At 41.3% G+C, this 15,837-nt stretch overlaps 1 protein-coding gene across 2 annotated transcripts in view; it reads right to left on the reverse strand.

Annotated features, from left to right (window-relative positions):
* The window catches only part of FTO (FTO alpha-ketoglutarate dependent dioxygenase), a 368,954-nt gene that overhangs the window by 185,063 nt on the left and 168,054 nt on the right, over positions 1 to 15,837 (reverse strand). For both annotated transcript variants that reach the window (XM_036081687.2, XM_036081686.2), the window contains exon 7: positions 13,013 to 13,132. In XM_036081687.2, the coding sequence (XP_035937580.2) occupies positions 13,013 to 13,132 (120 nt within the window). The remainder of the gene's footprint in view (positions 1 to 13,012; positions 13,133 to 15,837) is intronic.

The raw sequence follows: 15,837 nt of genomic DNA on the forward strand, positions 1-15,837 counted from the left end.
ACACAGGGCAGAGAGAAGGGTCCAGAGCAACATTCATGTCATTATATTCTGCTACTTGCATCCAGTTGAAAGTTGGTAGAGAAGAGGAGGCACAGCCACTGGGAGACTTGGGAATGGTGGCCAACGCTCAACTGGGAATGGGGAAATCTGGGCTCTAGGTCCACTAGCATTTGGCTCTGTTGCCCCCAGACAGGCCTCTGTACCTTCTGGGCCCTTCCTTTTCCAAAAGGAAGAGAAAGGGATGCTCGTCTCTCGGCTCTGCAAGATGCTCTCTGACACTGCAAGATTCCACGGCAGCTGGGCCTCTTGCCCAAGCCTTGCAGTGTGAGCACCCCAGTAGAGTCGGTACATAAAGAGCATGGGGCAAAGGTTCCAGGCCTTGAAAGAAATGAAGCAATGACAAATCGCTGCTACCGGTTTCTTTTGTCATTGTGAGGAAGAAAGAGACACCAAGAGATATCAAGAAGATAGCATTTTAAAAAGCACGAAGCCCATTGGGTTCTCTAGGGGAAGCGTCACTTGCGTGTGGCTTTCAGAAGGCTCTCTAGTAAAATGAAACAGCAGTCCCATAGTTTCGTTTCTTCATCTCACCAATATGTACAGAGACGGGGACCTCTAAATTCGCTTCAGACCTTCGATTCCTGAGCAGAATCAAAGCTGAGACAATCCCGCAGAAGCCCCCGTCTGAGGAACAAAGTCACAGAGTTATCAGTCACTCAAGAATTAACGCCTCGTGCCTTAAAAAGTAATAAAACCCGTCACTGGGAAATCATAACATCACATAAGAGGGAAAGAAGGCGAGTCTAGCAGAAATCGATCCATCAAGGTAGGAGAGCCCAGAGTGAACCACCACCATTTACACTGTGAACGGGGACTGAGTCTTTGAAGTGGTATGACTGACAAGCCAAAACGTGCCAGCAAACACAGGGCAGCATGGGGTGTCCAAGCACGAATGGGGAGCTATCAGCCAGAGGAAGGGGGGGGCTTCTGCGTGGGAAAGAAACCACTCGATTTCAGCAGTGGAAATGACAGATTACCACACCCGCTATCCTGAACCCAATCAAATAACTCATGAATGACACGTTGGCTGTATTTCAAAAGACTTTTATGCAAGTACTTAAGTCCTCAAAACTGTCGCCTCTCCAAGAGGGGGTGGAGATGTCGCCTCCTCCGGACCTCAATTCCCACATCAAAAAAATAAAATAAAATGAGAGAGACCTAAACGAGGAAGAGAATCAGAAATGGCTCACACAGGGGAAGACCTGCCTCTGACCGAAATTCAAAATTATGAGGCTGATACTCAGTTTGTGAGGAAAAAAAAAAAAAAAGACCTTGGCAGGAAAATACATCAACTCGTTTGTAGTTCCTTCCGCAAATGGACAGTGTTGCTTATTTGCCGTATTCGGGATGCAGATAGGTCTTGAAATTTGGACAAATAATAGAATTTTGACTTCTTTCCCCTTTGCCAATGCAAGATCATAAGATAGATTTCATTTTCTTTTTAGCTGCCCATGATTAGCACTTGGCTTTCCATGACTGTTTGAGGAAGGCAGTCATTAAGGGGTGAAAGCACTGTACCTTGCAAAGAAATGCATTAGAAAAGGCTCCTTGCTAATCTCCCTAATCTTATCTCTCACTACTGGACTCACACAAACCACACTCCATCCAGTCTAATCAAGTTTGTGAGCAGATTTTGTGTTTTCCCACCATGATGTCTCTGCTTCTAGCATCTCTGAGTATCCTCCACCCATTGCCATCTATCAAAATCCGCTGTATTCCCAAAGGCCTATGTCAGAATCCACTCTCCCCTTTGATTTTTCTTCCTCTGAATTACTTACTGCCTTGTGCCTTATCAACCTGGGAGACAGAAGGCCTGGCTTTTTGTAGAACTTCACACTTATCTGCACAAAGTGAAGCAGATGAATGAGGAAATGACTAGAATGAAGAATGAATATTTCTTTTTTGATGCCACTCTATTAAAATAGGTTGCAAATATCATTACGGTCCCAATTTTTTTTTTAAGGTACATTCCATCAAAAGATCTCAGTGTGGAATAACAAAAAAGAAAATGCAAAAGGTGTTAATGTTTCAGATTTAAAAGACAGAAACTAAGTGTCTTAACACAACAGCCTTTTTTATGAGACTATTCAGTCAATTTCCAGGCTTTGCACACCACTCAGTAAGGAGGTCAGTTTCTTTCAGAGCCCTTATTTGCTGCCCCCTCCCCCTTGAAATGTAATCAAGACTATTCCAATCTAGACAGAAAACAACACTGCCTAGCTAACTAAACTAACTGAGCCAGATTCTTTTTCCCAGCAAAGGAAAAAAAACGTTTTAGAGATAGATCCTGAGAACCCCAGCAGGCCACCTTGTGCTCCTTATGCCTGGCTAGGAGGACACCATATATATTCACTCTGTCTCAAGACAAAAGAGAGATGGAACATTCCAGAACAACCAGTCAGAAGACCTTGGGGTCAGCAGCAAACACCACTGATTTCTCTCCTTGTTCCTTAACAAACGTAGGGGAAAGGAGTGGGGAATCTGCAGCCTCCAGTGGCATGCACACCGAAACCCTTGGTAAGGCCTGGATCCCCCACCACTTCACTCAAGGAGCCAGGGCTGCCTCGTGGACTCAACTCAGCAATAGCAGTTCTGCTGCTTGTAAAATTACAACCAAACTTTTCCCTTTGTTCTAGCAAAAGACTTCCTGTGAGAAAGCAGTAATCCTTTAAAGCTTTCCAGCCCAGAGGTCTCTCCTGGTTTGTATTCCCCCAGCCCCAGCCCCAGCCCCCAGAGGAAAAGCTCAATCACACCACAAGGCATTTCTTGGTTCCAAGCTGTACTGGGGCTCAAGGACTCCTGGTGAGGAAAGAAAACTGGTCATCTGAACATCCTTTCCGAGGATCTGTCTGGAGTGTAGACAAGCAGCAAAGATGAATATTAATATGCCTTCCATCATCAAAAGCTATTGCATACCCAAAGGATGATAAATATTTTAATCAGTTTTCAGCTTGTCTAGCGGAAGTCAGTTTACTCCTCAGAGATTTCCCTAGTTCTGTGCCCAAAACCTGTCCAGTGTACACTGCTTTCCCTATATAACTTTCGGAAATTAGTAATAAAAAGTCCAAGCTTTGTTGGGGAACTCATTTAATTTTTTGACAATTTTACTCTATTAAGTTTTCCAAGAACAGGAAAATCTAAAATACAAATAATGCCAATAGATGAGACGAAACACCACGATTCTAACTTTTAGCAGCACTGGTGCTAATAAGCTACTTATGCCTCCCATTTAAAAAATTTTTTTCATATTTGCATAAGTTGTTTGCCAGTGACTGCTCAATCTTCTCAGAGTAAATGCCAAAGGTATAAAACAGGACCTTCTCAGGCATCCTCTGTGCTCTCGATATTATTAATTTTTTAAATGTTAAAGGTGTTTGGGGGTATTGTTTGGGAGGGTTACATTTGTTTAAAAATGAAACTAACCCCACAATATTCCTGCTAAGCAGGACCTGACATTTTAGGGAAATGTACAGAGTTAAAAAGAATTTATTAAAGGCCATGCTGTTTAACGTGGGTGGGAGGAAATGGCTGGACCGGAACGCTGACCTCACATCGATTTGTTTCTTCAACAAGTGTCGGGTACCTACTGTTCGAGGAGCTGGGGAAATTACAATGAAGGAGACAAAGTCCGGCTCTCACAGGGATTATATTAGGTAGAGGCAGACAATAAACGAGGATCATGGCAGATGGTGGAGAGCAATAGGAAGCAAAGTGGAACAGGGCAAGGCACTATCATAAGAAACTCTCTTCAAGGAGTGACATGAGCAGAGAGACCTGAATGAGGTGAGGGAGTGAGTCATGCAAATTAACAGAGGGAAGAATATTCTAGATGGCGGCGACAACAAACGCAAAGGCCGTGATGCAGGAGGAGGCTGGGCATGTTCTAAAGACAGTAGGAGGGTGAGTGGGGGGCTGGGAGGGAGGAGAAATAATGTTCTGGGGGGAGGGCGGACAGACCCTGTAGTGCTCTAGGCTCGTTGAGAGGAAGTGGGATGTCTGCACGTGTTGATAAGTTTGGGCTGGGGAGTGAAATACCAGACTTATATTTTAAAGGAACACTCTCTAGGGACACCTGGGTGGCTGAGTCGGTTAAGTATCTGCCTTCAGCTCAGGTCCTGATCCCAGGGTCCTGGGATCGAGCCCCACATCGGGCTCCCTGCTCAGCGGGGAGTCTGCTTCTCCCTTTGCCTGCCGCTCCCCCCGCTTGTGCATGTACTCTCTCTCTCTCTCTGACAAATAAATACATAAAATCTTTTAAAAAAATAAAGGAACACTCTCACAGGGATGGACGCAGGGTGGTAGAAGCATGGAGGCTATTTGGACAAATGATGGTGGTTCTTACCAAAGTGGTAGCACAGAGGGTGGTGAAGGGTGGCCAGATCATGAATATTTTGAAAACAGAGTTAACAGGATTCACCGATAAATCAAGAGATAAATCAAGAGAACTCCAAGGTTACAGGTTGAGTAACTGGACGGTGCAAATTACTGAATTGTGTGATCCTGGGAGAAAGACCTGGAGATTACAGGAATCAAGAGTTTGGTTTGAGATATGTTACATTTGAGATATTATGACTAAATAGCTAAACACGGTCCACCTTGCCCAACCACTATTCAGGTCTCCAAGACATCAGACCCCAGTACCCAGATAATAGATAATTTATTACGGGCACTGGAATATCCCACCACTTCCATCCGTTAAAAAATTCACTATTAACTGCATGAAAAGTAGATAAATACTAAACGTTAAATAAAATACAAGCCCTCTTGATCCCCCAACATCTGTTAAAGATCTGATGCATTATTCTGGGTATTTCATAATTGCTCATTTAAATTAATAATATTTAAGTAAAGGGATATACACTATCAAGCTACCACCTGTTCCAAGTCTTCATGACCAAAGCAGATATGTCTGAAACAGTAGAAATTAATTCTGAGTATTGCCATAGTACTCCAGATTTTTATTTGAAGGCTAATTTTGTCAATCAATCAAAAACAAGTTGGAGGTTATCTGAGATTTTTATACACATCAAGGAAAAATTTACAAATGAGATCGTCACAGGTGGTTCCAGATGGGCTGAGGTCACATAGAGGAAATACAAAAAAAGTCAATCATAATTTACGTGTTAGGGGAAAAGATGGTGTTAAAAACATCATCTACAAATGATCACAGAGATACTTTCAGGAATACTGAAAAGGCAACATATCAAGTTTCCCTTAGTTTAAAAAAAGGCCATTCTTTTGCAGATGTCAATGAAAAGAGAGCAGGATCATGGCTGTTACCCTTAATGCACGGAAGAGCCGACTTAATGTGTTCCCAGAGCTCTCTGGTAAGTCAGATTTTGGCACTGGGAGCACATTTCTCCATAGAGACATTTTTGCAAAATATGGAGAGATTCCCAGCCCAGCTTCCCAAAGTATTTAGCCCACAGTGGGGTAGAAACATTACCCGAGTAGCACTGGGCTCCAATTCATTGAGTCCCTCTAGCTCCAGGACTGACCCCAGTTCTGGAGGAAGGGAGATGAGAAAAGGGGAGAGACGCTGTCACTAAGGGGGACTCAGTCAAATGACCTCTAAGTAAGGGCTCCTAAACTGAGGACTGTCTACACTTCCTTTTAAAATCACTGGTGGTGGGGCGCACGGGTGGCTCAGTCGGTTAAGCGTCTGCCTTCGGCTCAGGTCATGATCTTATTAGGATCCTGGGATGGAGCCCCACTTTGGGCTCCACGCTCAGCAGGGAGTTTGTTTCTCCCCCTCTCTCTGCCCCTCCCCCTGCTCGTGCTCTCTCTCTCTCTAATAAATATAATCCTTAAAAAATAAAATAAAATCAGGGCACCTGCGTGGCTCAGTCGTTAAGCGTCTGCCTTCGGCTCAGGTCATGATCCCAGGGTCCTGGGATCGAGCCCCGCATCGGGCTCCCTGCTCCGTGGGAAGCCTGCTTCTCCCTCTCCCACTCCCCCTGCTTGTGTTCTCTCTCTCGCTGTGTCTCTCTCTGTCAAATAAATTTTTAAAAAGCTTAAAAAAAATAAAATAAAATCACCAGTGCTGATGCCTGCATGTGTACAGTATTTTATATGTTACATACTTTTTCATTTGATCATCGTAACAATTTTCTTCAGAAGGTAACAGTTTTAGGGACCATTCATTAACCAACTTGGGGAAAAAAAGATCCTATAATCTTGATAATGTTCCCAACAACTAGCATACATCCTTTGGAGATCTTGTTTTTCTTTCAAAACTGTAGGCCTGCCTTTTTTTTTTTTTAACATAACTTCGTTCTTCTAAACAGAGACTCTTCTAGAATATTTCAAAAGTCTTTCTAATAAGATAAATGACAGACTAGAGCTGAATTTAATGCCCTACTCCCCACCTCAGCCACCCTCCAAAAGAACTAGAAGAAATAAGGTATAGAATTGTTTGGGGCTGTAAATTTTCCAGGAAAAAATGGAAATTACTGACACCCCAATCTGGCACCCGGGGGTTCTGATTCATATCTGAAATGCTATGATGGTTGGCTAGTCAAAGGAATCCAAAAGATATGCCAGCAGCCAAGGCTGCAAGAGCACCCCCAGGGGAAAGAAGCAGGATCTTCACACCTCTGCATCAATCTGAAATCTGGCGTGGTTACAATTACTTAAAACAACCAAATTTGTCTATTTGAAAAGAAAACAGAACATGTGTGAAACGTGCACGTGTGCCTGTGTGTGCGTGTGCGCACGTGTGTGTGTGCGTGTGTATTTAACAAAGGCTAGCAAAATGTAGCTAAAGCTTATGGAATCGAGGCTAAAAGAGAAACTGTGGCTGTTTATTCCAGGTTTTCTCTGCGTGTGCTAACAAGAGTTAAGAGAGATGGCAAGGCTCGTACTTGGGAGTTTCCCAGCTTCCGTCACTCTGTCTCGCTGTTTTCGGCTTCTTTAGCCTTGTTCCTCTTGTGTGCAGAGCAGAGGCACCTGAACGATCCTCTTAACATTCCTGGGATGTAACAGGCACATCCTAGTGCTTGGTACCAATAAAGCTCAGCTCCCATATAGCACAAGTAAGGGTTAAAAACAGAAAGTCCTACCCACTGGTTTGCTCCGATATTCCTGGAGATATTGTCACTGGATGTATCCTCAGTAGAATTCTATTCAACACCTCTGTCTTTAAGTACAAAGCTGTAGGCTGTAGCAGCTTTAAGAAACATAAGTATCCCTTTTTTCTGCTGCACAGTATCTGTGTGTGAAATCCTCTAAAGGGGTTTAAGTATTTACCCTGAACACTATCAGACGGTTTCTAAAATCTTCCTTATCCAGTTGCAAAAACACTTCAAAGAGAATCATAAACATAGTCCTTTGTGCTTTCGATGCACATTCTGTTTCTCAAGCTTAAGCCTGAATTCTCTTGGAATTGTAATTTTTTTTTCCCAAAAAGACAGGATACACAATGCTTTTTTTTTTTTTTAATTCATTACTAAGTCTGCAGCAACTAAGGGAAAAACTGGAAAACTCTGAGAGAAATCCAGACGGCAATCAAAGAAGGAATCAAAACCTGTTAGAAATTCATTGCTAAATTACACATACAATTTCCCCTCAGATATTTTACTCTTAATAGAACAATGCGGCTGTAGGGAACAGCGGTGGGGGGCTGGGGAGGGAGGAGGGTGGAAAGCACCAACCTTCAGTGAACACGTTTAAGATAACAAAAAAGGTGAGCCCAGGATTTTTAGCCACTGTAGCTGAAAAGTGACATTTTTTTCTTTTTTTTCCTCCAAATTTCCAAAGTTAAATATAGAAGTCCCCAAACTCAGTGTCTGTGTACATAATGTGAATTATTGGATACTTGTGACTGTTTACCTGCCTCCAATCTGTGCTTATCCTGAGCCACTCAGCACTGCACCAGTCAAAAAAGGGAGAAGGGAACTTAAATTTTAATTTAAAACCACCAGACATCTCACACCAAATCCTAAATTACTATAATATCTTCTGCTCCTTTATCAGTGATGCTACTTCTGAAAAATGGAAGCAAGGATTATGTTTGCAAATATAATTCAGTATATACATTAACACTAAAAGGGGAGATATTTATATATACACACACATATATTTACACAGACGTATATAAACTCATGTTGGTAACTTCACTATTAACATGGCCAGAAAATTAATATGTAATTTTAATTTTATTATTCCTCATACCCCCAAAATCTTTAATCTTAGAAGAAAGTTTAAAATGAACTTAGCTAATTGAACTGTAATAGAATAGCCAATACCGGGATACCCAGTATATATTTCAGTGTATGAAAAAGCAGCCTTGTTCCTCTGTTCAGCTACAAAGAATTTAATCTAAAGCATTGTGATGAGAGCTTCATTAATCTCTCCAAAAACAAACAAACTGCTCCTCGGCTCAGTCACTGCCCAGGACTGTGTAACCTATACTAGGAAAGGCTCCACCAGACAGCCGTGGACAGGCTCCTGGCACGAGCTCTGCCAGATGATTTACACAGGCCAAAATGACAAGGAAAAACGCATGACTCATCTCGAAATTAAACTATTATAACGAACTTGTAAAGGACAACCTTTACATTCGTAAGTACCTTTCTCTCTTAAAACTTTTAACAACAAGAAACTGGTAACAGAATTAAATAAAACACCTACTCGTTTTCCAGGTCTCTCTGCTCTCCTGTGCCAAATTCTAACATAAATGGGTAGAATTTAATGCAGCCTATGGCTTACCCAACATATTTATATATTGTGTTTTACAGTGTTTCAAAACGGATACATTAAAATGATCCAGTCTTGGCTCCTTCCCACTAAAGTCAATAAAGGTTAGAAAGGCCAACTGCCATATAAACACACTGCTATCCCAGCACGAAGAACTGTCAAGACAGGAAATGCAATTCAAAACATTCAAAACGATCAGGATTCTACTCTTCTCTCCTAAAAGAAAGAAGCACTAAAAAAAAAAAAAAAAGAAAAGAAAAGAAAAGAAAAAGCATGAAGAAATTTCTCTCCAGTATATCAATCATCAGTACTTCTGAAAATGTTTACTCTGGAAATTATTCTGAAGTATTTCCATTGGATTATACTAAATTGACCTTTTGTTTTTTAAGGCCAAAGGGAAATGAATAAATGTCATCAATTTAGAGGACATCACACCTAGCATTCTTTCTCATATCATTGTGAATTTGATGGTGTTAAAACATTTTTATAGGTAAAATAAATGTCAGTTTTGCAAAGTGCGATACCAGACCCTGAGAGACAAATGGCCTATCCATTGAATCTCTGGCTACAGCAAGACTTCCTCACCTCACAGGAGACTTCGGCTTTTCATATTTCTCTTTACCCAGAAAGCAAAGCTTGTACAGTTTCTTTCAAATGGTAACTCTCTCTTATCCTGAAGAGTCGCCTCATAATACACTAATCTTGGTTGTGAGGTGGTGGGTTGGTTTAAGAAAATAAAATAAAATACAAATATCTGAATAGCGTTCCAGGGTTATAATAATACCATCCTGAACAGGGAGCAAAGATGAGAAGAAAAGGCAAGGCTAAATTCTTAGGTTATACGAAAGGGTTGTGCTGCTTTGGGCTTAATGGCTCATAAATTCATGAGGTAATATTCAGGGAAAATGTGGTATTTTATCAGAATGTCATTCAAATATAAGGTTTAACATTTACATCACAAGAGCAAGCACAGAGTAAAACTATCCTGGGGGTGGGGGGGAGAAGTGGCGAGAATAAACAGTGTGTTAAAAACAGTGCTTGCTGGAACAGAGAATGGGAAGTAGAGGCTAGGGGAGTTTTAGACGCAGTGGACTAAACGTTCTGAAATATGTGACTGGTTATGACATGTGAAGAAGCAATTACCATCAAGGGAAGAAATGCAATTGCAAAGCTCATTTTCCATTCTTCTGTATCCAACCTGAGACTACACCTTCCAACCACAAAGTGGTGGAAAAAGAAAAAGAACACCGAGACAGAGAGAAATCACAACACCAGTCTCTTCCCTGGTACAAGGGACGTCAGAGGTTGCTTTACTCATAAGCAAAAGGTGAAAAGTAATGTACATATTGCCTGAGGTTTTTTTGTTTTGTTTTGTTTTGACCAAAAGAGATCGATACTATGGTGCAGAACAGACAAAATACATTAATTACAGAAGTGTTTCCATAACACACATATGATTTTACAATTAAAAAAATAAAAGCACAGAGATAAAGAAGAATCATTTGTCTAAAAGGATAATAATTTTGAGTAATATATTCCCTGGAAGCAAAGTGAGTATGTTCAGAAATGCTGTTCAGATTAGTCTAATTCTACAGAATCCAAATGTGCACCAAACACTGCACTTTTTATGTTAAATTGCTGTTGAATTTGTTAACCCACAACTGATTTCCTGTGTTATGGAATCTTGGAGATTACAGCTAACTTGAAGCAACAGGGATAATTCTTGACAGTTAATGGTACATTTGTATGCATTTTCCTGAAAGGCCAGCATCTTGAGGCCTCAAACTGGTGGCTCAACACTGCCCCCTACTGCTTGCAACTGCGAACATGGGAGGCGGGCTGGTACAAAGCAGGAATTCTAGGCGCCCAGCACCAGCTCCGCCCCCCAGTACACAAATACCGGATGGCACTGCACTAACAGTGCCCCAGAACCATAGACTTTACTTTCCCAATGATCATTATCTTCTGTCTCTTCCAATAGCAAAAATAAATTATTATGAATTTGTTAAAGGTCATTTAAAGAGGCTTGAAGCCATGCTTAAATTTAATTTGGAAGTATCATCCCTTTTATCTTGGCCCAAACCTTCACTCAGCTGATAATGATCACCCTGAGGCTGGCTGAGGAGAGACACTGGGGCCATTGATTTCACTCGGAACACTCAGTAATGCCACACCAACTGCAAGGAAACTCGCTCTGGAGCCCTCCGAAGATTGCTCTTCTTCTTGGTATTTTTTGCACAAGAGTCATAAAGTAAACAGAAGATATTCCATCTAACTAATGTGCCATGGCCCGATTAAAAAAAAAAATATAACTAAAGCTTTTAAATGAATTCATAATGAATGTAATCAGTAAGTTCCCAACACCAAAGACTACTCTTTAGAAGAAGAAAAAAAAAAACAAAACCTTGAACAAAAGAAATGCAAAGAATTTTTTTTTTTTAACAAAATCAATGAGTTCCTTTCTTATTTATTTGCCAATTCAAATGTTCTAATCTGCGGAGTTGTCAAATTACAATCCCAAAGTCAACCTGATGTCTTAAGAGTCAAAGTCTGGCAAATAAAGAGGTTCTTCTAACTCATATGTAAATGGACAAAACCAGAATAACACAGTAAAAAATTCCCTGAAACTGAAGCTGCCTTTATATATACATCCCATAAAAATGGAGCATACACCACACAGCCTAATTTTAGGAACAGAACTAACTAAGGAGATTAAGGCATGGACTTTTCATTACCTCCAACTCAGTTTTACAATGCTCAGTTTTACACTGAGACTCAGGTCTTTGGAGGAATCCATTTTTGTGATACTGTTAGTACAATAAAAGGAGGATTATAACATTCCTTCCTCAGACATATATCCATGAAAAGGCATGATTTAAAGATCTGAGGAGATGTCTGGAAAGCAAGGACTTCCGGATTCTGACGTAGACTTTCAAACTAAGACCGCTTCAGGGTTGTGACTTGATGTTTTCATTATTATAAAATAGGGGTGAGCACCAGCTACACATTTTTGCAGACCAGTTCACTGTTTCCAGTACATTTCCAAGTCTGTGCAGTGGTACTACCTAGAGTTGGGCAGGCTTTTATCACTTTTCCACTACGTTCCCAAGTCAACGGTTTGGAGGCAGGACAGTGAGGCAGTGAAGGGCATGACTCTAGAGCCAGCCTTCCTGACTTCAAATCCCAGATCCCCCACTTCAGGGGCTGTATGATCTTGAGGAAGTTATGTAAACCTTTTGTGGTTCAGTCTCCTGGTTTATGAAATAGAGAACCATCATACCTACTTCATGGGGTTGTCATAAAAGTTAAATAAGTTATATATAAGACATTCGGAATAGTGCCTGGTACTTCATAAGTATCACATAAGAGTCTGCTATTACTATTATTTAAATTAAGACAATTCAAAACTTGCAAGTGGCCTCAACTCTCCTTCCAGCTACACTTCCGACTACATCCCCTGACGCCTTGCTCCAGGGCGGGCTGTCCTTCCCCACTTGCCATGTTGTTAGTGCACTTCCTGGAGCCTGATGTTCCTCTCCAAATGCCCTATCTGACCCTACTCCTCCCCATCCAAAGTCCCCAAAAGCCACATCTGTTGTTTCACAACAGTCCGGGTCCAGTGCTCTGAATTTAATACTCCCTCCTCTGGACCGTGATTTTTTTTTTTTTTTTAATCTCTATTACAGGCTTTCATTTTAGCTAATGTAACACCTGGCTACATTCACGTCTCTCTCCTTGTTAAACTGAATGTAGTGGTTAAGAGCACAAGCCATACAGCCAGACTGCCTGGGTCTCCATCTTGCTCACTTACTCTCTGACCTTGGGCGAGGCACTTAATTTCTCAATGTCTCAGTTTTCACATCTATAAATTAAGACTCTTATATAAGAGTTTCTACACTTCGTAGGGCTGTTGTATGAATTTCAGAAGTTAATACGGGGAAAACCCTTAGAACGGTGCCTGGTGAGTCTGAAAAGGCAAATGAATTTTAAATCTTCTTGCTGCACTGTTGTTCCCTCCACGTCACTTCCTAGCATGTGTCCAACACGGTGCCTTGTGTGTTGGAAATACTCGATAAAACACTCACTGAACTAAACTGAGCTTGTACAGACAAAATTGGGGCTGTTCCTTACCAAGAGTTACCTGACTCAATAGTTTAGAATAATGAATTATGTATTTGCCTATGCAAATTAGACAGCAGAGGAGTTACAGAGCAGAGCATCCCAGAAAATACGGTCCCGGACCTGATGTACTTACCACGCCTTCCATCTTCTTCCACAGTCCTTCCAATTGAGTCATGGGTTGACACCACCAATCAGTGCATTTTCTGTATCGATTGCCTTGAAACCAATACTGTCTCAGCCACTCGAACTCGACCTGGGGACCATAAGGAGAAGGCAGTTGTTATAATGCCCTCGTGAGGGACAATCAAGGACAACAAGGTCGTCACTCGATTCTCTGCCAGTCACTTAATTGCCACAGGGTGAGAAAAGGTGAGAAAAGCTCAGCCTAACCAGTTTTCAATATAACCTGGAGTCTCCAGAGCATTTCTGCAAAGCCAAGAAAAGAGCAGTCTTAAAACTAAGGTCTTCTTAGCGAGAAAACCCAGCTTGGGGTGGGGAGGGGTTTTCCATCACATTTATTAGTCAGACGTGAGGAAACTATATGTTCATCAACAAATCCTGAAAAAAAAATTAATTAATAAAAATAAATTTTCCAAAAAATAAGCAAAACAAAACACAAATACTGAGATCCTAAAGTATACAGCAGTCTGCACTCTGTAGGGAAGCTATGATCAAAATCAGTTTTTATTAAACATCTTTATTAAAGACTAGTACTTAGAGCAAAACACAGACACATATTAAGAGATATCAATTTCAGGTTTCTTAAATTTAAAACCAATAAAGAATTTACTATGGGCCAAGAGGAGCTGGTGAGAATCCGAGCCCTTATAACGAAATAATACAAAGTTAATTGTGGGGGTGTGTATTAAAGTTACAGCCATTCAAATTGTTACTTTTCAACTCAGGGCACATGATAATAGGTAGAAAGAGCAGCAAAGACATTAATAATTGCTTTTCCTTCCTATGAACCTACTATGGTTATTATTATGGTTATTATATGCCGCCTTAGCATTCCTCCTTCTATTCTAGCAAAACCCCGCTATTCATTTGGTAACTGACCCCCCTCCCCAGTCCATGTGGTCTGGGGAGAGCTCCAGCCCCAATACCAGGGGTGGAGTGTGCCACCCAAGTGTCAGCCAATCAGCCCACCACATTTCTCTAGTCACAGAATCAGGTATGGGGGTAATCACCGTATGTTCAATCACAGTAAGTCTGAAGACTGAGAAGATTCAGGAAGAGCATTCTACAACCATTTCACCACAAATGGGGAAAATGGAGACAACAAAGTAGGAAGCAACTGCAAGATAAAAAGATAAAAACCAGGCGGTGATACCACCTGGCCCTTGATCAAGCTGTTCCTGAAGCCTTTTTCTACTTAAGCCAATTCAGGCTGAGTTTTCTGTCCCTTGCACCTGAAACAATCCCAATATATGTAGATGAGAGGCTGAGTAAAGTTTTGGAAGGGTAAGAAACTATTTTCTATCCACTTTCCATATATTCGAAAACTCCTCTTCAACTTGAAAAGAATCAAATTTTATTGTCAAAGTACAAGTCTATTCATCCCCCAAACTCTTTTTACCTCTGCCCTCTAAAGAAGTGCAGAGCTTTCACAGCTTAATGTTGGGTCGTCTGACTTTGCTCAGGTAATCGTGTTCCCTATACAAACTATTACAATCTTTACCTGTTACCACAAAGAATTTTTGTGTTTATCCATATTGAACTTTCATGAGGCAAACAAAAGCAACTTGTGAAGATTTAACAATGGTGAAAATGGCTCAAATAACTAACCTGAGAACACCCAGTCATATGAAAGGGTTTTAGTTTACATTAACCAAATGTTTGTTTGATATGCAGAACTGATTTCAGTTAAAGCTGTTTAAACAAAAAAAAAAAAAAGAAAAAAAAAGGAATGTAGACAATATTAAGACAATAGTTGCTGAACCTTATCTGTGGTATTAAGAGACAGTTGTAAACTCGACTGCTTTGAAGGAGAGCGAATACAAGTGTAGTTCAACTCTGAAGATACAGGTTTAACAACGTTATTTATTACAAGACGACTTATTTTTAAGAGATTTTGCATGAAATGTGTTCACGCCACAGGAACAGCCTATCAGCATGGCATCACGCCCTACGTCAGGGACAGCTGAAGAGATTTTAAAAGGTTTTCCTATCTTGAGGCCGGTTATTTCCATTGTTGAGGACACTGTGGTATCCCTGGAAAGAAAATCGATTATCCTATGTAATTAATTCATTCACCTATCAGGGTCTAGATTTCAGGAACTTAAAACTCAGAAGGCAGGAGAGGGGCATACCTGGAGACTCCGCCCTCAGACAAGAAAGCAAAGAAAGACCCTGTCCGCTGTAATAAGGCGCGACCTCCTCTCCCTCAGGTGCCCAGCTATCATTTGAAGCAGACGGTGCTGCGAGTAAGAACAAGGGCTCCACCACCAAATGGCGAGGTCACCTGTAAATAAGGATCATTACCTAACGACCACATAGGTTTGTGGTGAGGCTTAGCAGGTTAATAATGAACAGCCTACCATATGCCGGGCACTTGCTAGATGCGAAGAAAGCAAACTGAACGAGGCCATGAGGCCTAGAACTTGTTGTCCCCAAGGATCTCACAATCTGATAAAATTTTCTTAGCAGGAAAAGTTTTAACATCCATGTCAATTAGCGCCCACCCCCCTCCCACTGGGCCAGTCAGTGAAGTTCACCACTGAGGACTTCCTCCCAGCAGAGGTTTATTCATGAGCTGAAGTACTGCCCAGGAGATGACAATCTTTCTGGGCATCAAATCCACTGGCATGCATTTTATTCAACTCCAGAACCTGACTTTTTCGTCTCAGTGTCATGGGTAAAAAACAGGACAGGATTTTAAGCAAATGTCACCCTCACCACTTCCCCCACTGCCAAAGAGAAGCTGTTGGCTGCTTTCGTAAAAGTAATTAAGGAAGC

The sequence above is a fragment of the Halichoerus grypus genome, chromosome 15, assembly GCF_964656455.1.
Source record: "Halichoerus grypus chromosome 15, mHalGry1.hap1.1, whole genome shotgun sequence".
In the NCBI taxonomy this organism is placed as follows: Eukaryota; Metazoa; Chordata; class Mammalia; order Carnivora; family Phocidae; genus Halichoerus; species Halichoerus grypus.